The sequence below is a fragment of the Carassius gibelio genome, chromosome A17 (genome assembly GCF_023724105.1).
Source record: "Carassius gibelio isolate Cgi1373 ecotype wild population from Czech Republic chromosome A17, carGib1.2-hapl.c, whole genome shotgun sequence".
Lineage (NCBI taxonomy): Eukaryota > Metazoa > Chordata > Actinopteri > Cypriniformes > Cyprinidae > Carassius > Carassius gibelio.
In genome coordinates, this window is record NC_068387.1 from 11,930,056 (window position 1) to 11,957,556 (window position 27,501).

At 38.5% G+C, this 27,501-nt stretch overlaps 1 protein-coding gene across 2 annotated transcripts; it reads right to left on the minus strand.

Moving 5' to 3' along the window:
* Positions 1-478: 478 nt before the first annotated feature.
* Positions 479-27,027, minus strand: LOC127933358 (protein PALS1). 2 transcript variants are annotated; one of them, XM_052530303.1, is made up of 15 exons: positions 26,865-27,026; positions 15,013-15,134; positions 10,922-11,447; positions 9,000-9,208; positions 5,726-5,803; positions 5,353-5,502; positions 5,095-5,256; positions 4,901-4,978; positions 4,618-4,801; positions 4,432-4,503; positions 4,285-4,356; positions 4,042-4,209; positions 3,761-3,963; positions 3,353-3,463; positions 479-2,543 (listed from the first exon to the last, which is right to left on the minus strand). In XM_052530303.1, exons 3-15 carry the CDS (start codon positions 11,379-11,381, stop codon positions 2,367-2,369), a joined length of 2,124 nt encoding a protein of 707 aa, XP_052386263.1. In that variant the 5' UTR covers positions 11,382-11,447; positions 15,013-15,134; positions 26,865-27,026; the 3' UTR covers positions 479-2,366. The 2 variants fall into 2 exon arrangements, with proteins under 2 accessions (XP_052386263.1, XP_052386262.1); XM_052530302.1 differs by lacking the exon at positions 15,013-15,134 and having other exon boundaries at positions 26,865-27,027.
* Between the last annotated feature and the right edge of the window lie 474 nt (positions 27,028-27,501).

Genomic DNA, 27,501 nt, shown 5'->3' on the forward strand with positions numbered 1-27,501 from the left:
ACAATAAATAATAAAAAATTCTGGAATACAGTAAAACAATAATATTGCGAAATGGTGTTAAATAAATATTCATAATCATAAATATTGAAAATAGCTTAATTGTTTTGGGACAAATATTTGCTGAATAGAAAGTAAAAACAAAAAACACAAAAAAAAATTATAATATAAAAGTTTTAACTGTCACTTAATGCATCATTGCTGAATATATTTATTAATCTAAATTAAAATAAAAAAGCATACAGAATTATTAATTATAATTTTAGGATTGCTAAGATTTGTATTTTATTTTCATTTTTAGTAATTAAGCACGATTTCTTCAGCAGCCTCATAACGGTTTGAGTTTTTAATAATTTTCCAGCACTGTTCCAAGATCTAAAAATGAACAGGTTCAAATGTAATATTTATATATTTTATATATGCACAGAATCTCCATAAATTAATACAATTACCATCTAATTAATAAAGAAAAAGACAAAAACACTATTAATCTGGGCTTTAATTCACTTGTATAATTCATACAAAAACAGTTGAGAAGGAAAAGGTGATTCTTTTACGTTCCTTAATTCTACTTCCAGTTGACTGGCATGTGACTAGATCACATGAGTGAGGTGAAGCACAGCAGGTTACTGGCTCCATCCACATTCACAACACAAACACAAGTGTAGTGCACACGAGTAAAAACCTCAGAGCTGTTTCCTAATGCTTTCTAAATAGACTGATTATCTTCAGGAAAAAAATAGAGAGGGAAAAAAAAAGCAACAACAGCAAAAACAGTTCTGCAGAACAAATCTCAGTTACGCTGTTTCCTGTGTGTGCTTGAATCAGCTATGGAGAGAATACTTGTCTGAAATAACTGACAGACCTTCTTTTAAAAGCGTTGTTACTAATCATGCATGCACACACAAAAACACACACAAGCACAGCTTTCGGTCCATTAAGGTCGTGTTCCTCCCTTCCAGCATTTGCACGAGCCAAACATACCCCCAAATCATGCATTCATAAGCATACATTCTGCACACTCATTTCACCTCAACATGAAGCTGATGTTCCATAATTTTGATCATCCAAAGCTATGGAACACCAATGGGAAAAAACTCATGAAACACGCCCAGGAAAGATTACACCCCAAAATTAAACAGAAAAACAAAAAAGATTCTAATGATTGAACAGCATTTTAACTTTATTACAATAATTATATATATATACATATACATATATACATATATATATTTTTTTTTTCGTTTTTCTTTCTAAGTTTGGGGCGAAATATGACCAGTACATGTTCTTGGCAGCTTTCATGAGATCCTAATAATGTAGAGGATTACCACAAGTTAAAACACCAGCCCTTTGCTCATGTTGAAATGGGTAAAAACAACACAGAGCCTTCAAATGCAATCAAAACCATATCACAAATGAAACATTTTAAATTGTGCAGAAGCACTGACTAGGACTACGCCGCGCTGACACTCAGATGGTAAACCTCCCTGTATTGCTGTCCAATACTGTTTACAATACTGGCTACACTTCTGAGTGCTGGAAGTGCATGTGAATACTGAGACAGAGAGCATAGGCTTTCATTTAGCCACTTAAATCTTGCATTTAGGTTCATGTGTGGCCTTGCAAACTCCCCAAAAACCTGAAGTGTACTATTAACTTCTGTCATAATCACAGTGTTGCTTGCCATAGGAACACTGAGGCAGCGCCGCAGGGATAGAAGGCCTCCGTCGCTTTGACAGTTATCCCTTTTAGTGCCTTGTAAGCTTGAAAGAGTTGTTCAGATGGGCACTGAACTCACTACTGGATGCTCTTGAAACATTGAACATCAGTTTGATATTTCAGAGTGAAAGAAAGAGTGTACGAACATATTTGTCCACTAATAATGTCAGGGAACCCAAACTATTCTGGAGTTTGAACATCTCATTGGACTTTTAAAACGGTGACTTTTAATACAGTTGATTTTCCACAACAAAAACCCTCCACGTTTGTCCAACATCTTCTTTAAAAATACATACAGAATATTTACAATCATAAATAGTTATCAAAAGCAGTATAGAAGCCCTATTTCTACTGCTGCACAAAGTGCTGGTGACACTCTCACTGGAATGTGAGTAACAGGACTCAAAAACACACCACGATCAACCGAATTATGACATAAAAACTCATTCCCTCAGCCTGCTGAAAGATCAGTGCAGACAGACACTTCTGGCTAGGTCAGAGGGCGTGTAGTGTCCTAATCTAGTGTTGAACCTGTAGTGTAAAGACAGCAGCATTCAATCAACTCTATGGAACCCGAGAGTGTGCGATTCACAAACAGTCTTCTCTTCATTAACACCCGTCTGTGGAGGGGTTGCTGTGAGTGGGCTTCATCAGCGCAGCCAGGATGAGGGGACCCACTGAGGTTCAGTGTCTAGTTTATTGATGAGACGCAGAAGCTCCTGGTAGGCCTTGTCCTGGTCGGTGTTCACGATGGCGGCGTCAAACAGGTGGCCATAATTCTGCTCCATCTCACGGGCCTTCTCAATGATGTCTCTCAGCTCCTCAGGCTGAAACAAGAGAGGGTGTTAAACCACGAAAACGGGAGTAGTAGTCGCAGAACATGATTTTGCATTTAAAACGCGAGACAGAGGGCAAGGGAATGGGGGGAAAATGAAAGGGGTCATTCTTTAACCCTCATGTTGTGTTGTGGTCATTTTGACCCAGAGATGATGTTCTTTTTCCTAAAATGCTAGTTAAATCTTATTGCAGTGGATTAAACGTACTGACTTTGCTCACACAGGGTATAACAACTCCCACCTTGTAACACTTTGGTGTTCCCAGTCAAAAATTACTGGCTTATAAAAACTGTTTAAAGATCTCTCATTGTACCAAATCTTTGTATCAATTTGTTTTCTTTCAAAAAGTACCGGTAACGTAACCGGTAAAGTAACTTCTATTTCTTTTTGCAACTGATTATTCGTAGGCCTAATTGCACCTCAGTTTTTGAGTGCACATTGCCCCAAATAATGCATGTTTTACTCAAAAACTGAAGATCAGATAAATGAGGCCTATGACCACAACAGAAAGAAAACAAGTTTACTGAATCCAAGATCAGATGATGATATAGGATTATGAGAGATTAGCAAGACATTTTAAAATGGCCGGTCTTTTTTGACTATGAACACCAAATGAATCAAAGGATTTTCACCATATCATGCACAAGATTCTACAAAAGGCTTGAGACTCATGCACACAGGTCTGAGATCTGTCTAGTGCATGTTTACACAGAAAAACAATGGAAAATCAGCACAGTAGACTGCAAAAACATTGTATGTGGATGGCTCCTGAGAGGTGATGTTTCAGGGCCGATGTTTACCTTTGGGTTTTTGTTGTCTTTAGCTAAGAGGGCCCTCAATCGCTCCTGGGATGGAGGAGCTATGAAGATAATGTAGGGCTTGAGGTCCGAACTGCGGAACACCTTTAAAGACTAAAAACAGGGAGAAGGAACAGTGTATAGCAACGATCCTCAAGGAAATGCAGTTAGTACTTGATTTCCAAAATTTCCCAACAACATGCTAAGGCACAGGTTTCCAATTCTGCTCCCGGAGGGACATCTTCCAGCAAAGTTTAGCTCCAAACCTAAACACACCTGAACCAGGTAATCAAAGTCTTAAAGATGACCAGAAGCTTCCAGGCCGGTGTGTAAACTCTGCAGCAGAGTGGCCTCCAGGAACACAGTTGGTCACCCCTGTGCTAGGGCATTGTTCTGAGTGCTCCATCTCACCTGAGTGTGTACACAGAGGAGGCAGATCTTGCCCGTGTTGATGACTTGTCGGACCGAGTCTGTGCTGGTGCCGTAGAGGTTCTTCTCAAACTCTCCGGACTCCATGAACTTCCCTGCTGCAGAGTCCATCTCGAAGGCCTGACGGGACACGAAGTGATAATCGCGGCCATTTACTTCGTTATCACGACGGCTGCGTGTGGTGTCTGTGGCAAAGAGAGTTTGCAGTTCAGGACATTACATAGTAACACAAGCTGAAAATCAGGACATTTTCTGATACTTACGAGGAACAGCACCAGCAAACCTGTCCGGCTCACTGGAGAGGAGTCTTTGTCGGAGCTCATTTTGACCACAGTTTGGTGGGCCGATGAGAGCGATGGGCCGTTTACGATTGGCTGGCTGGTGATATAGTGCCATCTCTTCATATGTAAGAATCTCCTCGTTATCCAAGTCTGCAGAACAACAGGAAATGGATGAGATGGAGCAACTACAACAAACTACTGTACAAGAGTCTGAAAAAAACTTACCATCATTTTTATTAGCATTGTATTGCATCTTCTTTCGCTTTTTCTTGTTCTTTTTTGCACACCAAAGTTTTCCTGTCAAAAGAAGTTGAGAGTTTAGAGCTGTGCAAAAATGCATTTAAGAGTGTGGATGAGCTCTGCAACCCTAACCTGATTTCTCAGGCTCTTTATCCTCCTCTATGGTTTGCTTCATTGCCTCCCTCTGCTGCTGGAAACTCTTTCCTGGACAATCAGTGAGAAAAACAGATGCAAGCGTGAAATCCGATGCCAAAAAAACTAGGAAGGAATATTTAAACAAGAATCTGGATCCACAGTATAGCATGGGAGATACAGTACCAGGGACCAGGCCAGCAAGAGGCTGGTTGTCTTCATCCCCGTCTCTGTAGGCCTGCCACCAGTTGGGGTCATCTTGGCTGATTATGTGGAGGATATCTCCCTTCTGAAAGCACAGGCCGAGCTCTCGACATGGAACGTAAGGGTCATCTGAGGGGTCGTAGTCAAAATGTGCCTTCACATGCATCTGCGTGAACACAGGGATATGGGTACAATCACTGATAAGTTCTATTTATGCATTGCTTACTCAAGCAATAATTAATTCAGTTCTGACTTAAAGCCTCACCACAGTCTCTTTAATAGGAAGTGGTTTGATCTGCGCGCTGGGAATGAGAACGAAAGTCAGTATGCCATGCATGTCCACCTGTGAATGTGGAAAAACAACATCATTCAATGTCCAGTTGCCAAAGAATGCTTTTGGATACTTCAGTAGACTTTTCCTCTTTCTTCTTCCTGCCATCTTATTTTAAAAGTAATTACCAGGATGTCGAAGACCTCGTTGACATCTTTGCCACGGATTTCCACGCCGTTAATCTCCAGGATCTCATCTCCTTCATGCAGAAGGCCACTGTTTTCTGCCGCCCCTCCTTTCACGATGCGGCTGATGACTACACTGTCCATATCATTTCTAACAGTCGCTCCCTGCATAAATACGCATGTGCACATTAAGCTAAAATACAGTTCAAATGTCAAGAAGTGCATAACATTCGGCGGAAAGCAATGAAAGAACTTCCTCACCAATGGGACGTCCTTTGCTTTCTCAATCCGCACGATCTTGACAGTCTCCCCGCCCCACTGGGTGAGAGTCTCACTTTGACTGACAGAAGGAACAAGAGGCTCCAGCTGCATCTCTTGTTCAGCCACACAGTCATGGGCCATCATAAAGGCCTGAAGGATATAGAGAGCCAGAGATGATGGGTTATATTCAGGATGAAAGCCAAAGAGTTCTACAGAGTAGACATGAGTCTGACCTCATCGTCATGTTACAGTGTTCAAAAGAGCTCAGGCTCTGGGACAGGGATTGAGATCACAGCTGTGGTCATCAGCAATAGAGGACAAATGGGGGAATTGGGGGAATTGGGGGATGTGTGCGCATGTGATGGAGACAGACCTGCATGTGAGGAGTTTTGAGCAGAGTGCCTAGCTCAAGTCCTTCCTTCTGCGAGCTGTTGTGCATCATGACCTCCACCTGCGAGGACAGATTCAACAACATCGGGTCATCGTGGCAATACAACAACACTACTACATTTATCATGCCTTAAAGTACAGTAGTAGAAAGTGCTGAATTTGACAAACACCTTTGATAAATTGCATTTTCAGTTTTTATAATATACTTTTAAAAATTAAGGTTTAAGGTCAGTACAATTTCTTTCATGTAATTATGTAAGTCTTTTATGCTTATCAAGGCTGCATTTATTTGATAAAAAAATTAATTAAAACAGTAGTCTTGTTAAAAATGCTACAATAAATACAAAGTACAAACGTAAAAAAAAATTTTAATGTATAAATATTTCTATTTTTAATGTTTAAATGTAAGTTATTCATGTAATGGCAAAGCTGAATATTCAGCAGCATCTTTGTAACACTGATTTAACTCATCCATTCTGAATACAAGTATTAATTTATTTTCTTTTTGTGCTGACCCCAAACTTTTGAACGTAGTTCATATTTGTGATTTCAGATATATTAGGAAACTGTTGGTGTTCACTTTATTAATACATGTCCCTGGTCTAATTATGCATGAATCATCAGGGCATAGTCTAAAGAAAATAATTCATGATTTCACTGTGTCATCAAAATGTAATAACTTTCTCTTCCTCTGAAATGACTTTTTTTCTGCTGACAAATGTGGAAAAATATTAACCAAAAATATCACATCCTAATTTTAACTTAGAAAGGTCACATTACAGAAACTTTTTTATTAAACTGTGCCAACCATGTGCATAATCTCGGATGGTATAAAATGACCCATATGACTAACACAAAAAACTAAGAGGGAATGTTGTTTACTTTCAGATCGTACCACAGTGAAGTTACAACACAGCAACAGAAGGTAGGGCTCTGGATTTCAGCAAGATTTTTGTAAACACAAAGTACAGCTTTGTATCAAGGAGTCAGAGCAATGGGGGCCTTGGAGAAGTTTTGAAAGTGATCCTACAGTTAGAAGTCCTTGTATTCCACAATGTTCAAATCAGTTACAGATGGAGAACATACACTATAAAGGGAGAATTTTGGAGAATTTAAGCAAATACAGCATTTATGAGAAAATAAGGGCATGATATTGAAGAGCTCTGGATGGGATGTGTCCACAGTCCACACTGGCTCTGTTAACCTGTCCCGTGAGAGAGAGTATTACTGTGAGAGCACAGCACAGGTCAGTGGATCTGGGTCTTAATGAATGCAGAGGACAGAGCAACTCTCTGTCTAGTATTGTCCTGCACCGAGTGGGATAACCAAAAACAACAACAATGAGTTTATCAGGCTCTCATTAGCACTTCACACAACACTGACTCCGATTAAAGAGCCTTTTCACCATAAAGCCCCCTTCATTTGTGCACGGACCCATTGAGCCAATCATTTGTACAGCTATAAAATGTCTGATTTTCTTAACCGTCCTTTACTCAAGATTATAAATGTGTGATGCCATCAGCCAACCAGCAAAGTCATGACATTTTTATGATTATTTTCCTGTGATTAGTCACATGGCTTTGACACAACTTGATTATACTATTACAAACAGACTAAAACAATAGTTGTTAATGTGCCCGTTGTAAATGTTTGTGCTCTGGTTACAGGTATCTAGACAACATGGAACAAAGAACCAGGAGTAAGAGCGGTGTAATCACCATTTTTCAAGAAAGTGCTGGGTGGGGTGTGTTAACTAATCAATGAGTTTCAACTTTACCAACCACTTGTTCATACCTACAACAGACATGCACCTACAGCTTGTGACTGTCAAATGACTATAATACTGAACTGAATCCGACTGAATTATTGACGGAGTCCAGCAGAATTATATCAAAGAAAATGAAGTATTACTCACATGCTAACACTATTTCAGTTTCAACAGTACATTGCTAAGTGCCATTAATAACAAACGCAGATGCTCCCCTATTAGCCAGTCTGCTCATTTCCCTTTTGTTGTTTTGAACCACTGAATACTCTGAATCCTCTTGTCCTAAAATGTTCTTTGATGTTACTGATTTCCAGGCTATGTATTCTCTGGGTTCACATATTCAAACAATGCAATGACAGTATCAACAAATGAATAGTCAACAATAAGACACATTCAGCAAAGTGTCACTTCACCTATAACAGTGCTTCTAAAAAGAGATGCAAAGGAGCAAGTGACAAACATCATATCAGGTGTCTCACCGCTCTCCATGTGGCCATGAAAATGGGTTTAATACATAACCATTATAACTGTCATGTGGCACACTTCTGTTCAAAAGATTGGATTTTTTTTTTCATATTCTCACCAAGGCTGCAAATATTTGATCAAAAATACAGAATAAAAACAGTAATATATTTTAAATTATTATTTCTTTAAAATATTACCATAGTATAAAATAATTTCCTATTTTATTATATAATTTACTGAAGGCAAAGCTAAATATTCAGCAATCATTAATCCATTGTTCAGAATCACACAATCCTTCAGAAATCATTTAAATATGCAGATTTAGTACCCCATTTAAAATAAATAAATAAATAAATACAACTACTTATTTTAAATAGAAATCATTTGTAACTTTATAAAGTAAAATAATAAAAGTGCTATCAATTATGATCAATTTAATGCATCCTTGCTGAATACAATTATTATCTGACAGAGAAATCTGACTGACTGACATCTCTTCATCTATATCCTGTTCATCTCAGTCCATACATAATACCTTTATTAGACAGAGTCATGGTTAGGGATGAAGCAAAAGCATTAAGATGTCTCCAAATGACAGATGAAGTGGAGACAAACATGTTTTTTAGACATTCTAACATCTTTAGTTTGGACGAGGTCCCCATTTGCAAATCAACTAATCCACAAACACACTTTTTCAAAAGCTCCTTCACTAGGTGGTGAACTATGACATTATGCCCAGACTGCTGCATTTAACAATGAGTAGCTTGACGAAGCAGATTCAAGCCTTTTTCTTTTTTTTCCCCCTGTCTTATTTTTTATTTTATTTTTTTCAAGCACCTACCCCTCTTGGCCTTCAGAGGGGAAAAACCCACCACTTTTCTTTTCTTAGCTGCTTTTTAAAAATTAGTAGACCTATTCTGATGCCAAAGGTGTCAGAGAATTTTTTATGAATCCATGTTTACCATGTATGCATGTTTCCTGCTCATCTTTTACTAGATCCACATATTTAACAAGTGCCGCTCACCTCTTGTGCGAGGCTCTGTGCGTGGTCCATCATGGGGTAGGGAGGGCTGGGCCGGTTCATATAGTGGGCCACAGAATTGTGAATGTTGAAGGCTTTCTGGAAGTCAGGCTTCTGGACCAGTTGTAGAACCAGCTCTATGTCATCTTGACTCTGAGAGTCATTCAAACTATGCTGCACCTGCTTGAGGGACATCAACAGGTCCTCCAGTTCTGGAAGCACAAACACAAACCATCATTATGCTTGCAGGTCACTCATGTATCTCAGAAACATCCTGCTTGTTAAAATAGAAGAAACTGTAACTCCACAGAGGAACAACAGTACATACCTCGGAATCATTCACCCAGAAAACCGATGACATGGTCTCTCAAAAAGACTCTCCCACTGAGCACGTTTATTATTCGTCATCCATATCGCACAAAATTTGACTAAATCAAAGATGTAATTCAGTTATTCCAGCATTGTCCTTTACTAGCCAAGTTTCAGCTATGCTGTAAATCTTCTTTATGGTGTCTATCTCCACAATGAGAGGATGGCGAGACACAACAGGAGTGGGTGTGTTTTCCTTGTGTGGTGTGTTATGTCTAAGTGGGTGGCTAATAGAGGTCTCAGTGTGTAAATCAAATATCCTTAGTGTTGCCTTTGTTTTGTTTTTGACAGGCTATATTTTATGCACAACTCGGTGCTACAAAGAGTTTTATACTGTATGAAAATAGCATAGGGAGTGCGTGAAAATCAATGCAGAGAGATGAACTGGAACACAAACAAAAAAGGAAAGTATAGCAAGAGTGGTCTGGGCCAGAATGTTTCATAAAAGCCTTTTTAATTAACCTCCCCCTTGGCGGGTGCACTTCTCCCTCCCTGAGGAATTCTACTCACACACATCCCTCGGCCATGACTTTCAGCAGCAACTCCAAGTGCCCCTCTCATTTGCACAGTAACTCATTTTGTTCATCTATTCAAAACCAAGAATTTCCTGGAGGAGCTGAGCATGTGTGTGTCTGTCTAATCTAATGGATTAAACTCTAGTGAAAGGCTTCATGTCGAGAGAAACTAAAGAGAAAGACTAGGAATTTGTCATGTGAGGAAAGCAATGAAAGGTGAAAAACATTGAATAAATAATAAAAAAAAAATATCAGCTAAAAGATATTAAAATAATGCGCCATATAAATTGCCTTGTCCTCATTTAGTTTCAAGTCCAGTGGCTCTTTGGCTCTTGAACACTCTTAGTCATCAGTAACATGGCTCTTTGCCTCCTCTAAGAATGACTTCACTCATGCATGCTGATTTTAGCAGTCGAGTGGTCTTTAGTTCCTCGGAATCAGTCTCAAACTCACATTTCCATAACTATTTGTGCCATTTTGTCACTTTTTGTCATATGATTGTGGAAAGTATTGGTTAACATGTTTTTTGGACACTATCTAATCACTTTAGAAGTCTGAATGTCATTGCATATCATGTTAGTATTTTTTATATAATATTATATAATTTATTAACCATTTTAATTCATTTTTATATTTTCAATTGAATTCAAGTGTTTGTATTTTATTTTTTAATGTTTCTAGCTTTAATTTGGTTTTATTTCACTTGTAGTACTTCAACTTAACTAAACTAAAAGTTTCAAACTTTCAGAAGAATTTAAGATATTTTTCTAATATTATATTTCCATTTCAGTTTATGGAAATTATTTTTAACAACACTGATAGTATCCGATTTACCATTCTTTCACGATTAAGGATAGAAAGGAATAAAGACAGATACAATGTGAAGAAGAAAGAATGTCGCAAGTCAGATTCAAACTCATACATCCCCCTTTGAGCACCATGACTCAATGTGTAGGCTAAGCACCATGGCTTTCAGAGTTACTCAGAGGGTAGAGCGGCAATCTTTGTAAACAATGCCCATTAGCAGTTTATGACACCCACCTAGTAGAGCTGGGGGTGAAGTGAGGCTCTGCAGACCACCTATGGAGCCACCCGGACCTTCCATTTGCTCAAAGGTGGGGTTATCGATGCCCACTTTGGGATTCTGGGACAGTTTCTTGAGGCGCATGGATGAGTTGAGGTCAAGTTCCTGTCGGTTGCGGCCCTCTTCCTCCCGTCTCCTGCGGTCCTCCTGCTGCTGACGGATCCTTTCCAGCTGGGCACTGCGTCTGACGGGGAGGGTGCGAGCACCCAGTTCACTGGGGCAGTCCACAGCCATCTCCCTGTGTCTCTGCACCACCTCCTCCAGAAAGTCAGTGCCTCCGCCACTCCCTCCCCCACCATCTGTCTCGGTCACATACCCATTCATGTGGGAGGTGGTCATCATGACTGTGCGTGTGTGTGGCGATGTGTGGTGTGAGTGTGTGTGAGGTATGAGGGTTAGGAGGGGTGCTTTCTGCATGGTGTGAGGGCTGAGGCCATGACAGCAGGGCTGAGGTCAGTTGCAGCTCCAGACAGAGAGCCACACCTAGAAAAGAGGGAACAGTGGTAAGATGAGCTTTCCACAGCCAAGGATATTTTAAGTGTTTTTCAAAAATACTTTGATTCACAATAAAATGTATTACAATTATTTTTTCATTTAAAATCTCATCCATACAACATTTTTTTTTTTTTTACAAGCCTGATCTACTATAACCCTAACCGCGAATTCATATTTTTTCAGCACTGTTTGTGCTACAGGCATGTATGATACCTAGGGACCTGATGCTGTGCTCCTGTACTTGTACTTGTCATCCTAAAAATGCTCAGAAACTAAAAGCCGATACCACACAGTGTGTGAACAGTGCTGTGTCCAGATAAAGAATCACAGACAACAGAGAGAAGTTATTAATAGGGTAGTCTCAGACGGCTAAACGTCTGATGCATATGGGACACAAAAGTGAAAACACTGTAGAAGTCGCCATTGGATTGGTTGAATTCTACAGGATTTCTGCGAGATGTGTCGTGTGTCATGTACTTTAACATTCCGCTTGGAAACAAAGATGCCGTGACGCCAAACCACCTTACGAAAGAAGAAAGCCATCGTGTTTACAACTGTGATGACGAGCGCTTATCAGGATTAACTAAATGCTAAAGTTTGTGGCATAGAGTCTTTAAAATATGTCTGAGAGTTTTACACACCGGTCTGTTATTGTGGCGCCATTTCCACGCCTCAAAACATGATGAATGAAACGAACAGTGATTGGTTGCTTGACATGTCGGTCAAACGACTTCATGGGTGGGCCTTGGCCAATGCAAGCTGCCATGAACTCCAGACCTTAAGTCTGAAGGTCGGGCTACGCGAGACTATTAGTAGGGGTGCTCAAATTGATACCCATAAAGTATACCCTCTGATTAGCACTTACATTTGCAAAACCCAAAAAATCTCTATACAGTCACAGCAGGAAGTTGTCTTTTTAGTAGTTCAACGGATCACAAAACTCATGGTTCCAATAATATTATGTTTTTTAGTCACAGATTGGATAGTTTTTCAGATCAGAAAAAATAATAATTTCACTGTAACTTGCTTTCCATTTATTACTTAAAGCGAAGTACTTCTTCGATACCACAGCAAAAACTACTAACCTAACTAAGAAAGTTCAAACATGATTAAAAGACAAGTGAACAGCCAGTAAAAAATAAGGACAAATACACAAATTACAAGCATAGGTAAATACAACAAAACAAAATTATAAATAAAATAAGGTCGGTAGCATTCAGGTAAAGAAATGTACCGTATTTTCCGCACTATAAGTCGCACTTTTTTTCATAGTTTGGCTGGTCCTGCGACTTATAGTCAGGTGCGACTTATTTATCTAAATTTATTTGACATGAACCAAGAGAAATGAACCAATAGAAAACATTACCGTCTCCAGCCACGAGAGGGCGCTCTATGCTGCTCAGTGCTTCTGTAGTCTACACCATAGTCTCGCGGCTGTAGACGGTAATGTTTTCTCTTGGTTCTAAATAAATGCGACTTATAGTCCGGTGCGACTTATAGTCCAAAAAATATGGTAATCGGTTTCGTTTGTTGATGAGGGTTAATGGTAGTAGCAGGTATTTATAGGCTGCTGTCCCTTTAAGACCTGATGCAAAAAAAAAAAAAAAAAACAATATTGACACACATTCAATTGCTTTCTCAGCTGTTTTCATTAACTTAAGACATAATCGAATGCATTCACTAGATTGATTGTCGAGTTGGGTATTCGGTCATAATATTATGTGCATGTGTCTGTTCAAACACGATGCAGCAAAAGAGGATTCGGATTGGTGTTCGCGCACTGTCTGAAACATCTTCCTTCCTGTGCACACTTCATGTGTATGCAATTGTGGGCATAGGAAACAGCCGGTCTTTTGCCGGTTCTTGGGCTGGGATGGTTTAAAATTACTTCAGTGTATAAACACATACAAATGTAAACACAATTTAGCAAATAATCAGTGGATCACATGTATGCTGAACCATGGGGCCTGGTCCGTACAGATTGAGGATCAACTACGATCTGTTCAACCCGCGCTTGTTTCACCACTTTACTCTTAGGCCGCACCACTTATTAATTACAGTGCTGATTATAGCATTTATTCCTGTATGAGTGTACATTTATTTAAAGAGCCATGTTAAAAATTGCACAATATGAGAACAAAACAAACGAGTCATCCTCATGCCAAAGGCTCAGAGAGAAAAACAAACTTCTTCACTGCAGTAGCCTTGTGGCTGTGAGCGAGAGCTGTGTCAGCTGTCTGAGACAGGCCAGGTCAGTTTTATCTGCCCCTTTATCATCCCCATTTCTGACAGCTGACACTTTCAGAAAACCCCAACTCGCTTTCTCACCCCCCAACAAGACCTTGCAGATGTGTGCAGCCCTGACCCTTCACCCCTAAAGCCTTTCCTTAAATCTTCTCAGACAGTTTTCGGTAACAAACAGCCTTGAGTCATGGCTCTGTCGCTCAGTGAGTCAGGTGAAGCTCTTATAATGAGAGTATTCATGGCAAGAAGGATTTAAGATTGAAGTGTTTGCTGTTGACTTGAGATGCCAACGATCTACCACCGAATTATGCAAGAGACGGTGATACCTAAAATACGTAAAATGGGTGTCTCTTTCCAGGAAATCCCATCCTATAGGAAAAAGAAAAGACATGTGACCACACTATAAGGATAATGCTACCCCTCCTCTATTAAACTTTCCTCATTCCACATCTCTAAGTACTTTAACTGTGGGCATACAAATATGAGATCCTGCTCATGCTGTGATGAAATATAAATATAAGAAAATGTGACCTCCTGACAGGCACAGCTCTTTATGGGTATGAACATCTGGAAACTGAAGTGACCCACATGGATACCACTGCATGTGCAGTCAATGAATAGTGATTCTGATCAATGGAATTCCATGACTTTCCAAGACATCCATACAATTACTTTTGAGAAATTAGTTAAAAAAATGTGAAAGAAATAAAAATAAAAAATAAAAATATTCATACACATTTTTAAATAAAAAAAAGATACATTTTGGAATAAAATGTATTAAAAAAATATGAACTATCACTTGAAGACCCACAAACCTACCATGAACATGACAAAAAGGCAAAAGTGTTAAAATGTTAAAGGCCATTCAATAACCCTTTAAAGTCCAGCCTGCACAAATGCATCATCTAAGCTCCCATCTTGCTGGAGTCAGAAAGTAAAGCAGTGCTGATTACAGAAGAAGTGATGGCTGAGATGAAAATCACCAGAGTTTCCTGGAAACTCTTGATTCACTCTGCATCTCAGTCTGACCTCGGAGGAGCCTTCTGTCTGATACAGGACCTCTCTTATCTTTGACACTATCCCTCATTGTCACTAATGCACTGCTCCCCTCACTTCTGTCATGCCCTCCCTCTGTTTCCCCTCCTCCCTGGAGGCTGCTCTGAGATTATGGTGCTGCACAACTGTCTAACATGTTGCCATGACAACAGCTTTGTCTGTGGGCGGGAGGTCCCAAGGCCTGAGAACCAAAAGAGGGGTGAAAACACAAAAACACACACAAAGAGGGGAGAAGCTATATGGGGGTCCTCACCCGTGTTTGCCAGTCAAGATAAGCCCTACAGACTGTAGCAGGGTCTCCTCTCTTGTACAGCACTGACCCGCCTGCCTCCTCTCTTCCCCTGAAGGCTAAAAGTATCTCTCTCTTGACTCCTCCTGAAATAAACAGAGAGAAATTTTGAGTGCAGACAACAACATTACCTTATTTATACCTCACACTGCATTTGTAGAGTAAACGCTAATATGTCCTGATTTGTCCCAGACAAGAGTAAAGGACAAAGGCAATATAATGTATATAAATTATATTAATTATTAGCATTTCTATTGATTCTACATCAAGGAGGTCAGCAAACTCAGTCCTGGATGACTGGGGTCCTGCAGAGTTTAGGTCCAACTGGCCTCAACACACCTGCCTGGAAGTTTCAAGTATACCTAGTAAGACCATGATTAGCTGGTTCAGGTGTGTTTGATTAGGGTTGAAGCCAAACTCTGCAGGACACTGGCTCTCCAGGATCGAGTTTGGTGACCCCTGTTCTAAAGTATACATACTAAAGTGCTTGTCTTGCATGCCTCTATAATTCACACAGCCATCTCTGAGGTCATCATTGTGCAGAGACGGAGCAACAATCCCATAATGCACAAAGCAGGAATGCAAAACAGCCTGGGAATGACATTCCTCAGCAGACTAGACCAACGTAAGGGCTCTATTGTGAGTGTCTGCATGCATTCACTTTCTCATGCAACTTCCATAACTGATTACTAGTGGAAACCGAAGTCAAGGTTACATTTAGACAAAAGAACAAGTTTAAAAAAAAAACTGGCCTGCGGTACACAGAGATTTATTTCATTAAGATCTCTAAGCCACTGTTGTTAGTTTGGATGCAGCTGTGCCGATATTGACAGGGCAAAATCCAATTAATCTTTCCTATAAAAAGGTAAGAGGATTGTAGTCTTACACCTACACACAGATGTAGCTTGAGCGTAGCTAACATCCATGTGAGCTCCACACACTCCCCACATTATTCAGGTATTCATGCTGATGTCATTATTAAGGTGGCTTCCAGCCTGTTGGCCGTAGATAAGAACAATCTTAAACCCGCCCACTACAATGCATCAGAGACAATATGCAATACAGAGCTAAATCAAACAATCCCCCGACTGACAATGCCTAAAAGCCCTGTACATTTACATAACCGCCATCTAGACCTATCTTTCATGACAGCAGCTCAGATGGATGACTGAGGTATAGTGCTTCCAGAGTCCAAGATCAACACTTAACAAAAGCCAATTTAAAGTTAAAATTGGCTCAGGCAAGAAAATTTATGAAGTAACCGGAAAGTTGGCCACATTTGGTTTTAAACAAGCAATTCTGCTCTTTGCCCTTTAATCTGGCATCACTGTCGTGAGAGATATAGATGTTCTATGTCTGTTATTAATCCCCCAACAAGTTACCATTAGAAAAAAAGGAAAACAAAGAATCTAATAATTGCCAATCAAAAATCGATGCCTATTTCAGAATCGGATCCTTCAAGAGATACACCACCCCCAAACAAAAATGTTGTTATTAATCACTTACCCCCATGTTGTTCAAAACCCGTAAAAGTTTGTTCGTCTTCGCAACACAATTTAAGATATTTTGGATAAAAACCGGGAGGCCTGTGGCACGGTTTTCTATGGGAGAAAAAGGCTTAACGTGTTATTAAACACATTGAGATCATTTTCAGGGCTCATCTGATTTTTTTGTATATAGTATACTTTATTAGTATGATGTTTAGTGAGTTTGGTCTGTTAATATCACTTAGTACATTAAGACACTTTAAGCATTTTTCACATTAAGCGTTTTAAAATGTCCCAAGGAAAGAGAGGAAAATGGGGAACGCCCAGCCCCCACAGTGATACCGGTATTACCGGTGTTGTCACACGTCAATTAACCGTTGGGAAAATTTCCTCACCGCCACAACCCTACATCAGAGGCGTCTTACCTGGGCTAAAGAGGAGAAGAACTGGACTGTTGCCTAGTGGTCCAAAGTCCTCATTTCAGATGAGAGCAATTTTGTATTTAATTTGGAAACCAAGCCAACAATTTTTTTATTTTTTACCTTTTTTTTATTTTTATTATTATCATTATTATTATTATTATTTTATTGATCTTATGACGTATTCTAATTTGTTGAGATGGTGGGTTTTTGTTAATTGTCAAACTACTTCATTCTGTGTGCACTGAATTTATCTAATACAAGAGTTTTACAATTTGAGTTGAATTACTGAAACAAATGAACTTTTCCCACATCATTCTATTTTATTGAGATTAGGGCTGGACAATATGGCTTAAAAAAAAAATCTCAGATTTTTTCACACCAAACCCGATTTTCGTTTTTAATCGATTTTTTTTTTCTATTTAAAAACAAACTACAACTGACAAAGAAATTGCTCAAAACAAATGTACTCTTTATTTTGTTCTGATTTTCGCTTATGCAGTTTAATCTAAATTTCCACTTTGTGTGACTTACAGTGACACAATGCACCTTCAAAATAAATTAAAATATACATAAAAAATAAAATTGTGTGTCCCTCTTTGATAAAACACTTTTGGTTAAATAAATGTAACAAAATTACAAATTAGATCTATTACAAAAATACATGCTTGTCACAGTGGTATTCATAAAGTGCAAACAAAACGCTGTTAACTGTCATGTTGTCTGTGTGCGGCTGTAAGCAAAAGTTTAACTATTTTGAACTTTGACCGTGGCGTGCGCGTAAGCACGCAAATGATGCGCACCACAGCGCATGCGCTTTGGTCGACGCAGCAACAAAATGTCCTTGCGCGGCGCAAGCCATTGAGATGAATGGGTTTTATAGCGCAGCGGCGCGCATACCGCTTCCTGTGTGTAAGGCCCATAAGGGGAGAGCCGGTGGTGGAAGTTAAAGAGAAAACCGATTTTCATTAAAAACAAATCGCCCTTAATGTCAAATTCGAGTTAATCGATAAAATCGATTTATCGCCCAGCCCTAATTGAGATGCACCTGTATAAGTGCAAACAAAATGAAGGGCATTTTCCATCCTTTTCCAGTGTTCTACTGTCATCGATGACAGACTACCTAATTCGAAGGTCTCAGCAGCAGCTGTGTGTTCGACTTGAGGCAGGCCAATCAGTATATGACGTCGAAATACAGAGAGAGTGACTTACTACTTATTTACTTCCATCAAAAAAAGTTGACGAGCCTTTATAGTGAAGAAGTGCGGAAGAGTCTGAAACGTGGCATGGTGTGGTGAGTGTAAACTAGAGCCTGATTGATATATAATTTAATTTGCCAATATTATCAGCTGATATGAGCCTGTTGCCGATACATCGGTATCGGCGAATTTGCCACTGATATGCCACCAATATGAACCTTTTTTTTTTTTTTACAGAACATATAATGCAAATAAAAAGCTTGAAATGGTGTAATTACTTAGCTTGTCTAACAGAGCACACTACATTGTTTGCTACTGGTGACCTCGATGAAACGCTTTAAAGCTTAAATGTATGAAAAACCACTGACCTTTGAACAGCTATATCTTCATAACTGCGCAGCGAATACGCGCCAAATTTTGGGGATCTCTTCAGCTTGAGGAACCCTCTCGAACCAATCAAGTGTATGTCAAGAGGCCCTCTTTCAAATGAGACCATGCGTTCATATTCGAAGATGAATCGCATTTGATTTCAAACCCGATATAGGCTAGTTTGTCAGTGATATACGGCTATTTAAAGTGAATGCTGCTCAATTTGAAAGCAGGTGATGGTGGTTTACTACTAATCACAGGACATGCTTTCCTGACGAGATGCGCATGACAACCGCATATAATTAATTGCACAGCCCTACAAATGCATTCACATTAACATGGACTGTCTTAAGCATATTTCCCCTTCCCCCCTACTGGATAACACAACATGCAGTGGAGAGCCTCAAGACTGAAAAACATATAAATAGAGCCCCGAACCATCTGCTGCTCAAGAGCTTAAGTAGCCTACTTCAAACCCTCCTGTTCCATTCAGCGGCGGGCTAGCCAGGACTCAAATACATCTCAGACCAGCAAGCTAAGCCTCTGGCTTCTTAAAAAAGGAATAGGGAAATCTGGGTGCTTACTAATAGAATTGTCTCTTTACACTGATGTAGGATCAGCTCTACCAATTCAAATATGAATCTTAGCCTTTATTGGCTAAATCAATAGGATGATCTATGATAAATGCCATAGATAGAGCTATTATTTTCCAGTGGGGAAGACCAGGGATGAGGTGAGGTTGAGTTTGTGGTAAATGCAGGTGTTTCTAGCTAGAGCAGGTGCAGCAAAGCTGGCCCAGAGGCTGCGTGTGTGTGTCCTCACCGCAGTGATCAACATTAATGACTTTTTTTGTTTCAACTAGCCCTGCCAGCATTTTCACTGGCCCTGCTACAAAAAAAATAAAACTGTTTCTGCTATCATTGTTTTTTAATAATCTTGTATTCTAATAAATAAATATATACCAAAAATACATTTTACAGTTCTGTTTTTCAATTTTGATACAACAGCAAAAATCAATAGGCAAAAATAAACATACATATAAAGTTTAAATATTATTAAAAGTTACAGGCAGTAAATAAGAACAAATGAACCAATTACAAGTAATAGCACAATTAAATATAGGCCTATATCACAAAGACTGCATGACTACTGATTTCTACTAGTCAGTTTTTTTATAAAAAAAAAATATACTTGAGTTACTTGACTACTTGTGGTTCATGCTACTGTAAATGAAAAGATATTAAATATATATTTTTATCAATAAACGCTTATTAATGCATAGCGTAATGCAAGAATTACATATATAAATTGTCAAAACTTTATAATTATGACATTACATATTTAAATTTTCATGTAACAGCCAGTATTTGTATCTGTATTTGTGTCTGTTACAAATCAGAACATTTTTATCTGCATTATCTGAACTTCACTAAACAAATGTGAGTGTGCCGCGCAAACCAGCAAAAGGTAAAGTTGCAAACATGTAGGACAAGTAGAAAATGTATCCGTATCTAAGCTGATGATTAGCCTGCTAGAACTGGTTTGGTTTTTGAGAGACTGAGAAGCACAACGCGGCTATTTGATTGGTGAGCGCGCTGTGCTTAATCCATTCATTCGTATTATATCATAGCCTAAGGTTTAAATCATTGCCTTTTAAATATTTACAAATAATATAACGTGTATGATGTATTATTATAGGTGATATTACTCTTGCAAAGCTCTGATTTCTGACAGATGCACGGAGAGACAACAGCAATGCTGTGTTTTATTTGCGCTCTTTTCATTCATAAAGTTTACATTCATTCACATCACACTCGTGACTTTAGAGGTCTGTGTAAAATATTGTGCTGATCCCCTGACACAATTGTTATCTAGCAAACTCCGGCCTGTGCTAGCTTCAGCAGAGTATTCAGGCAGAATTATTCTGAATTTATTTGTAATTTTTTTAAGATAAATTCTGTGCCATTCCGAATAAGGAATTCGGCTTTAGGCACACCCCTAATGCTCGACTAGTCGATTGTTTCCGACAGTGCCGACTAGTGGTTGAAGTTGTCGATCACTCGAATAGTCTATGCAAGCCCTAATATATATACACACACAAGTGACGATAGGATTCCTAAAGAAAACAAAACAATTGTAAAACAATAAGATAAATACAGTTAGTGACCTTTCCACTTGGATTTCACAGGTTTAACATTTTTTCTTATTATGTTCTGCGTGAAATCACAGAAACCGCGACGCAAGCACCGCCCCAACAGCACAACATTTTCGATATTCCGTGTTTGAGAATCAATACAGTATCAAACAAAATATTGCGATACTCACCTGTATCTTTATTTTCTTACACCCCTAATCCCAATTCTACATTTAGTATGTTAGATTATTTTCACTCGTTCTTTTGGCATCTTGGTGATGACTTATTCAGTCAACCAATAATTTCATTAATCTCAATTGGTTTACAAAAAGTCATTCATTATACCATAGCTCTTATGGCTTGTTATCTTAAACAAACAGCAAAGAGCTCCACTTAACACACTGAATAACATGCATTACTCACTCTTGCAGACTCAGCCCATGCACAGGATGAACCTGTTTCACTGGCAGACATGAAACTGCTCGTTCTGAGGAGTGGCAATTATGGAAAACAGTACCTGAATGCTGTGACAGGGTGGGAACGGATTTCTTTTTGCATCAAAACCCTTCAGTAGGTTTTGTAACTATATGACAATATATCAAAGCTCTGGGGTTTTCCACACCTTGAAAAAGACACTATGCATTGACTATGCATCCTCTGAGATATGAATGTCTCTCATCAGAGAACTGGAAAATACACACAAAAAAAAGAAACGTCAGGAAAGACATCATACAGGATAGATGGAAGCTGGACAGGCCGACACTTCCATGACTGTCACTGTAGAGGAGAAACAGACCTGGATCGTTATCTTCCCCAAAGCTCCAGCTCAACATTCCAACACCCAGTGTTTGCGTACCTTCCACGCTCCTAAGAATCGGGCATGTACCACTTAGTACCAGGAGGGAGAGCAATGCAGAAGAGAGTTGAAAAGAAAGTTGACCAAAAAATATGGAAAGAGCATGGTATGTTATAGTCAGAGTATGGTAAGAACACCAGGATGCAGAAATGAATCAATTTTGGCCTTTGCAGTGCAGAACAGAAAATGAAACCAACCGATGACCTTCAAAGCTATAAGTAAACCATTTGCTTGCTTTCACTTGACTTACAACTTCCATAGAAGAAATTCAGAAAGTCATGTGAATGCAAATGTTTGGAAAAACCGGCAGGTGTAAAAACAACACTGGATGGCTCCACTTATCAAGCCTAAAGAGTGTACACCAGGTCAACTATACCCATTCACAGAAGATTTGTCTGTTCAGATAACTTTTTTCAAAAACAACAAATGGAAACCAGTTCTGAAATAGTTTTTTCTGATATTCACTGATGCTTACAAAAATACTTACAAAATGTCTATAATGTTTGTAAGAGCTATAGTTTTATGTAAAAGCAGAGGCTCCGGCCATGTAACCAAAAGTGCCAATCTTATTAATTGGCAAGCATTATTCGGAGTGTATCAGAAAGGAAATTAGAACAACTCTTGTTATGTAGCAATGAGGCGAATGTTTCACTATGTGAGTATTGTATGTTTTACTGTATGTCTTCTGTGAAACACACAAAACAAGATATTTTAAAGAACGCTGATAGTGATAACCAACCAGTTTCATTTTCCACTGCCTTCCACTGTATTTTTCTCCATACAGTGCAAGTCAAGGGGAAACCAAAACTGTATCATTACTAAAGTTCTAAAATTATTATTATTATTTTTTTTATTTTTTTTTTTGCAGAAAAAGTCATACAGGTTTGGGATGACATGAGGGTGAGCAATGTTTTTTTTTTTTTTTGGATGCACTATTCCTTTAAGGCTGGATTTATGATTTTTTTTCTTTCTTTAACCAGGTTGCCAAAATGATAAAGTGAGCACTTAGGCTGGTTAGGGATGTCTTTTTGAGTTGCAATGACACAAAAACTACGATAAATAAATACATTTAGTTTTTTTGCACATTTTAGAGTGGCCTTTTATTGTGGCCACAGCCTAAGGCACACCTGTGCAATAATCATGCTGTCTAATCAGCATCTTGATATGCCACACCTGTGAGGTGGATGGATTATCTCAGCAAAGAAGTGCTCACTAACACAGATTTATACAGGTTTGTTAACAATTTTTGAGAGAAACAGGCCTTTTTTGTACATAGAAAAAGTCTTATATATCCGAGTTCAGCTCAAGACAAATGTGGGCAAAAACAAAAGTGACCAGAAATAAAACGTTATTTGAGGGCAGCCCTAATGTATATTGACAAGAGGCTGACAATTAGCTGAACATACAGCCTTTTTAATTAGTGACACTTAGCCTGCATTTTAAAATCTTTACTTGAATGTGGCAATTACATTTTTTTTATTTAAAAATCTTTATTTGAATATGGCAACATAATACTGCGCTCTACAATATTTCTATGAATTCAAACTGGCCTTGCACCTTCTATTAAAACTTTTAAAATGAAGGTGAAAACACATCTTTATTCCCAGCCATTGTAATTGGATTGCATCTATGTTCCATTGTTTTACTGTATAATATGTTTGGTTTGTGTATATCGGACTTTGTTCAGCTTGCTGTGATAAATGTGCTATATAAATAAACTTTACTTGCATCATTAAAACTAACAGTTAGGATATTATTACACAATAAATATTGCACACTGCTCAATCATTTACTTTCTCCTTGCTGTAATCACAGTGTTGTTAATTATTGCATACATTCAGCACAGCCACGAGTTGTGATTGAACGTACCTGTCAGCGTTGAGATTACAAAATCTTTCTTTCCATTTCAATAGCCTATCTGCCCTTCCAGGTTACATTTCTTCTTTTGGACATGTTTAAAATTGCCAGTAAATTGCCAGACAAGCATCAGTTAGGATGCAGCTATCATCAGCTATCCTTATCCTATCATCATATTATTCTAGAGCAGCTTTAAAACGTGCGTGTGTCCTGACTCCCGAGGCGTAACATCAATGTAAATAAATGAGCAATTTGTTCCACTGTAAAAAAATAAATCAATTATAAATACTGTAGCGAATACACTTTATTTGATTTTGAAAATGAGGTTTTATTTATTATTTTAGATTATTGTTCCACTCATCCTGCGGGCCGGATTGGACATCTCTGTGGGCCATGTTTGACAACCCTGGTCTACGACAACTACAGAGATCTTTGCATCCCAAATCGCATACTATCCATCCTAAATAGTATTCGAAATTAGAATTAGTGTGTCCCAAATCATAGTATGTTAAAATGAGTATTCCAAAGGTACCCAATGGTTTACTGCTTCCGGTAAGAAATTCGAAGTACAGATCCATGTATACTCTAATCAATGGCTAATATTGCCCACAACAAAATCAAGGTCTAGACAGAACAGTAGCCCCCAGGCATTTAGGATGGGCTCTGTAGGAGAATTTGGGGCTTGTTAATTCCTAACCATGGCGGTCCATCAGGACAGAAGAGCTGGCGCACACTGAAAATTCCTCTGTGGACACAGATGGGTCACAGTGGTTCTGTACATTGCTGACAGAGGTCCCAGTCCCTTCCCGTACCACCGTCCATGTGATGAAAATCTCCTGTCTACACCTTCAGACCTCTCTTCCCACAATCCATCACACACATCTGAGAATGAATCTCAAGCACTTGAGACTATCAGCCTACTTGCTAGTGCCACACATAACTATACAATACTTGCTGATAACATTTAATGTGTTTGTCACTAGTGTGGAAATGAACTAGTGTTTGACATATTTCTGTCATAATTAATGCAGATATTGCAATAATTAATGCAAAGCAACAAAACAATATCTAAAGTAGGGGTGACTAAATATATACACTACCACTCAAGTTTGAGGTCAGTAAGGTTTTTTTTGTTTTTTAATACTTGTATTTAGCATTAAATTGATCAAATGAGAGTAAAATTAAGTATGATGTTAAAAAACATTATTTCAAATAAATTATGTATTTTTTAACTTTCTATTAATCAGAAAGCATATAATTGGTTTTCACATAAATATTAAGCAGAACAGCTTTTTTCAACATGTATAATTATAATGTTTTAAAATGCACAAAATCAGCATATTAGAATATTTTTATAATCTAGAAGGATCACGTGACACTGAAGACTGGAGTAAAAGCAGGGTGTGATAAATCAGATTTTTTTTATCTATTGAAAGACCTAATATACATTAAATAATTTAAACCCACTGATGATGAACAGAGTCCCACTGTATGCTATATCCTGCAATTTATCCATCAGGCCATAAGATTTCTTCAGTCTGACAGGCCAGACTCACTGAAGGAACGTGGTGGTGAGGTAATATGATTCGAGAGCATGCTGGCATTAACACCTCTCGCTCTACTCTGAAAACAGATACCGTCTCCTTGATCTGATTCAGAGCCAAAAACCTCTATCATCTGTTACAGCCTAATTTATTTGTGCAGTAACTCCACACCTGCGGCAAACAAACAAAACTGCCATAAATAACCCAAAAACAACAGTCCTGATTTATTTTCTGGAACAAATGATCTTTGACTTCAATGTACGCATAAAGAGCAGTGAAGGTTATCTCTGTGACGGTGCTGATACAGGATACCTCTGGCCACAGCTGAATTATATCACAGCATGCAGAGAAGACTTATCTTTAAACAACACAGAGCAGCCAGCTGACTCGCAGCTTGTGATCTGAGAAAATGATTAGATTGGTAGTTGTGTTCCTAATAATGGATCACAGCCAGGCCCAGCTGGAAGTAGAATTTTTGGTGGCTAGGTGACATATAAGAAGGAACATCTATAAGACAAAGAAAAACAAGCCAAAGTGTTGCAATTACAACATTTACAGTTGAAGTCTATGGGTCAACTGTCACACTCTCACAGATGTTCACATTATGTATGCATGTCAACATTTTATTTGTTTGCTTTTTTAATTGTTCTGACCAAAGATTTTCTATGACTATTCCAAGCATTATCAGTGAAGGCATTATATGACTATTTCCTATAAGATTATTTCCGTTGTCAAAATTATTTTTTGTGCCAATTCACTGCATAATACTGTCAATATATTAGCTAGCATTTAATTCAGATTGAAATAAAATTACTCCATAATTAATTAGTCAAAGTGAGGTAATAATTTTGGAGACTATGAAATATATATCTAAACATATTAAGTTGATATGAATAAGTCAATGTGTGTGAACCTTTGCATTTAGCAACATAAGAATAGATCAACATTGAAAAACTCGAGCTTGCTTTCTTCTCTTTTACAAAGCACATCAAACTGTCAGAGTCCTTTGAAAATGCAAAAAAAAGCAGGTTGACAAAATAAACCATAACACTTAACAGTCATTTTTATAAGCACATAAACACTTTAAACATGGCTAGTAAACACAGGCCAGAGTGTCTAGAATCCGAGACCATTTTCATGAACGACACACACTCTTCAATTCATTAATAATGCAAAAATGATCAACTTTTCAACGGTAGATATCTGACTGACTGGTGAAATGCATTCCCCTCTACTTCCCCAAGGCAAATAAGCCATAAAATAAAACGATACCGCCCTTTCCATGTCAGCTTTGATCCATAGTATCCCAGTAATCACTCCGGAGAGAATATGAAGAGTCAGTGATATCAGATTTCTGAACGTTCCTGAAGGGAACAATGCGACATGTGTGTTCTTCTAATGGCTGTAATAAAGGTAACGTTAGATGAACAATGGCAGTCCAAGTATCGATCAAATAAACTTCCACGCAGCTTCAACAGGCTGTTTGAGGAGATGGATGACTCTCTAGTTTTGCCATTTTCATCCCTGTATCCTCCCATTCACAGTAAATAAATACAAAGCACCAGGGTAACGGACTCAAGACCTAGTGAGCTGCCACTTTTTGGCCAGTAAACGCTACTATGGCGCCTAAAAATGCTGCCTATGTAGGCAGCTCATTAGGTTTTGAGCGACAGCCGTGGTATGAGCTTGGTATGCCCTTAAAACTCCCAAAATAGGGAAACACAGAACTTATGAATCCTACAAACCGTCTCTTTGATGTTTATAGAGCTTTGTTTAAAAGAAATGAGAGTTTGTTTTAACGTTTTGTTAAATATATTCGCATAGCTAACACAGCTAACATTAGCGGGACACTTCCCGAAGTGCAGCGATGCTTTCTTTCCCAGGCAACCTGTTGCAAACACTTACGCCGCGTTTTAGCGGCCAAAGAACTTTAAAGATTCGCTTAACTTACCTCTTCAGTTAGATATGACGTCCCTTTAGAACAATCAGTGAATGAATAGTCCCAAACAAGCGTTTTTTTCACAGAATAGCACATTAGACTGTTGTCATGTAGTGTGACGACTCGCTGCGGCTCCAGAGTCTCAGGACTCTGTGTGCGTGTGAGAGACGGCTGGCTGGAGAGCGGCTCAAGAGCGCCTCCGGCAACCGCATGAGAGGACGCTTCTGATTGGACAGATCTACCACGGTTAGACTCTATCGTCCAATCAGATGTGATTTTCCTTGAGAATGTCGAGCGGCGACAAATCGTTCTGTTTCGGCTTGAGATTTTTGAGGCTTCTTTATAGACATTAGACTCTTTCAATATTGTAGAACTAAAAATTAAATAAGAAAAATCAACCACTCCTTTCAGCAAACTATAGGGATTAAAAAAAATAACAAATAATAAAAAAAAGAAACTATAAAATTACAGTTCAAAATAAAGAAACCATTTGTAAAAGAATTTCAAATATTTTCAAGCATTGTGCCTGTAGAATAAATAAGAGGCTGATTGCTGTTTGGATTTTTTTATTTTTTTATTAATTTTTTTATTTTTGGAGCAGTAAATTCAGTGTGCAGACTTCTTTTCTTCTTCTTTTTTTTTTCGTTGA

Coding starts and splice junctions, on each gene's coding strand:
- LOC127933358 (XM_052530302.1), bottom strand. CDS start 11,381: ATGCAGAAAGCACCCCTCCTAACCCTCATACCTCACACACACTCACAC. Junction 5,503..5,725: donor TCAAAACTCCTCACATGCAG/GTCTGTCTCCAT, acceptor TATATCCTTCAG/GCCTTTATGATGGCCCATGA. Junction 2,544..3,352: donor AAGACAACAAAAACCCAAAG/GTAAACATCGGC, acceptor CTCTTGTTTCAG/CCTGAGGAGCTGAGAGACAT.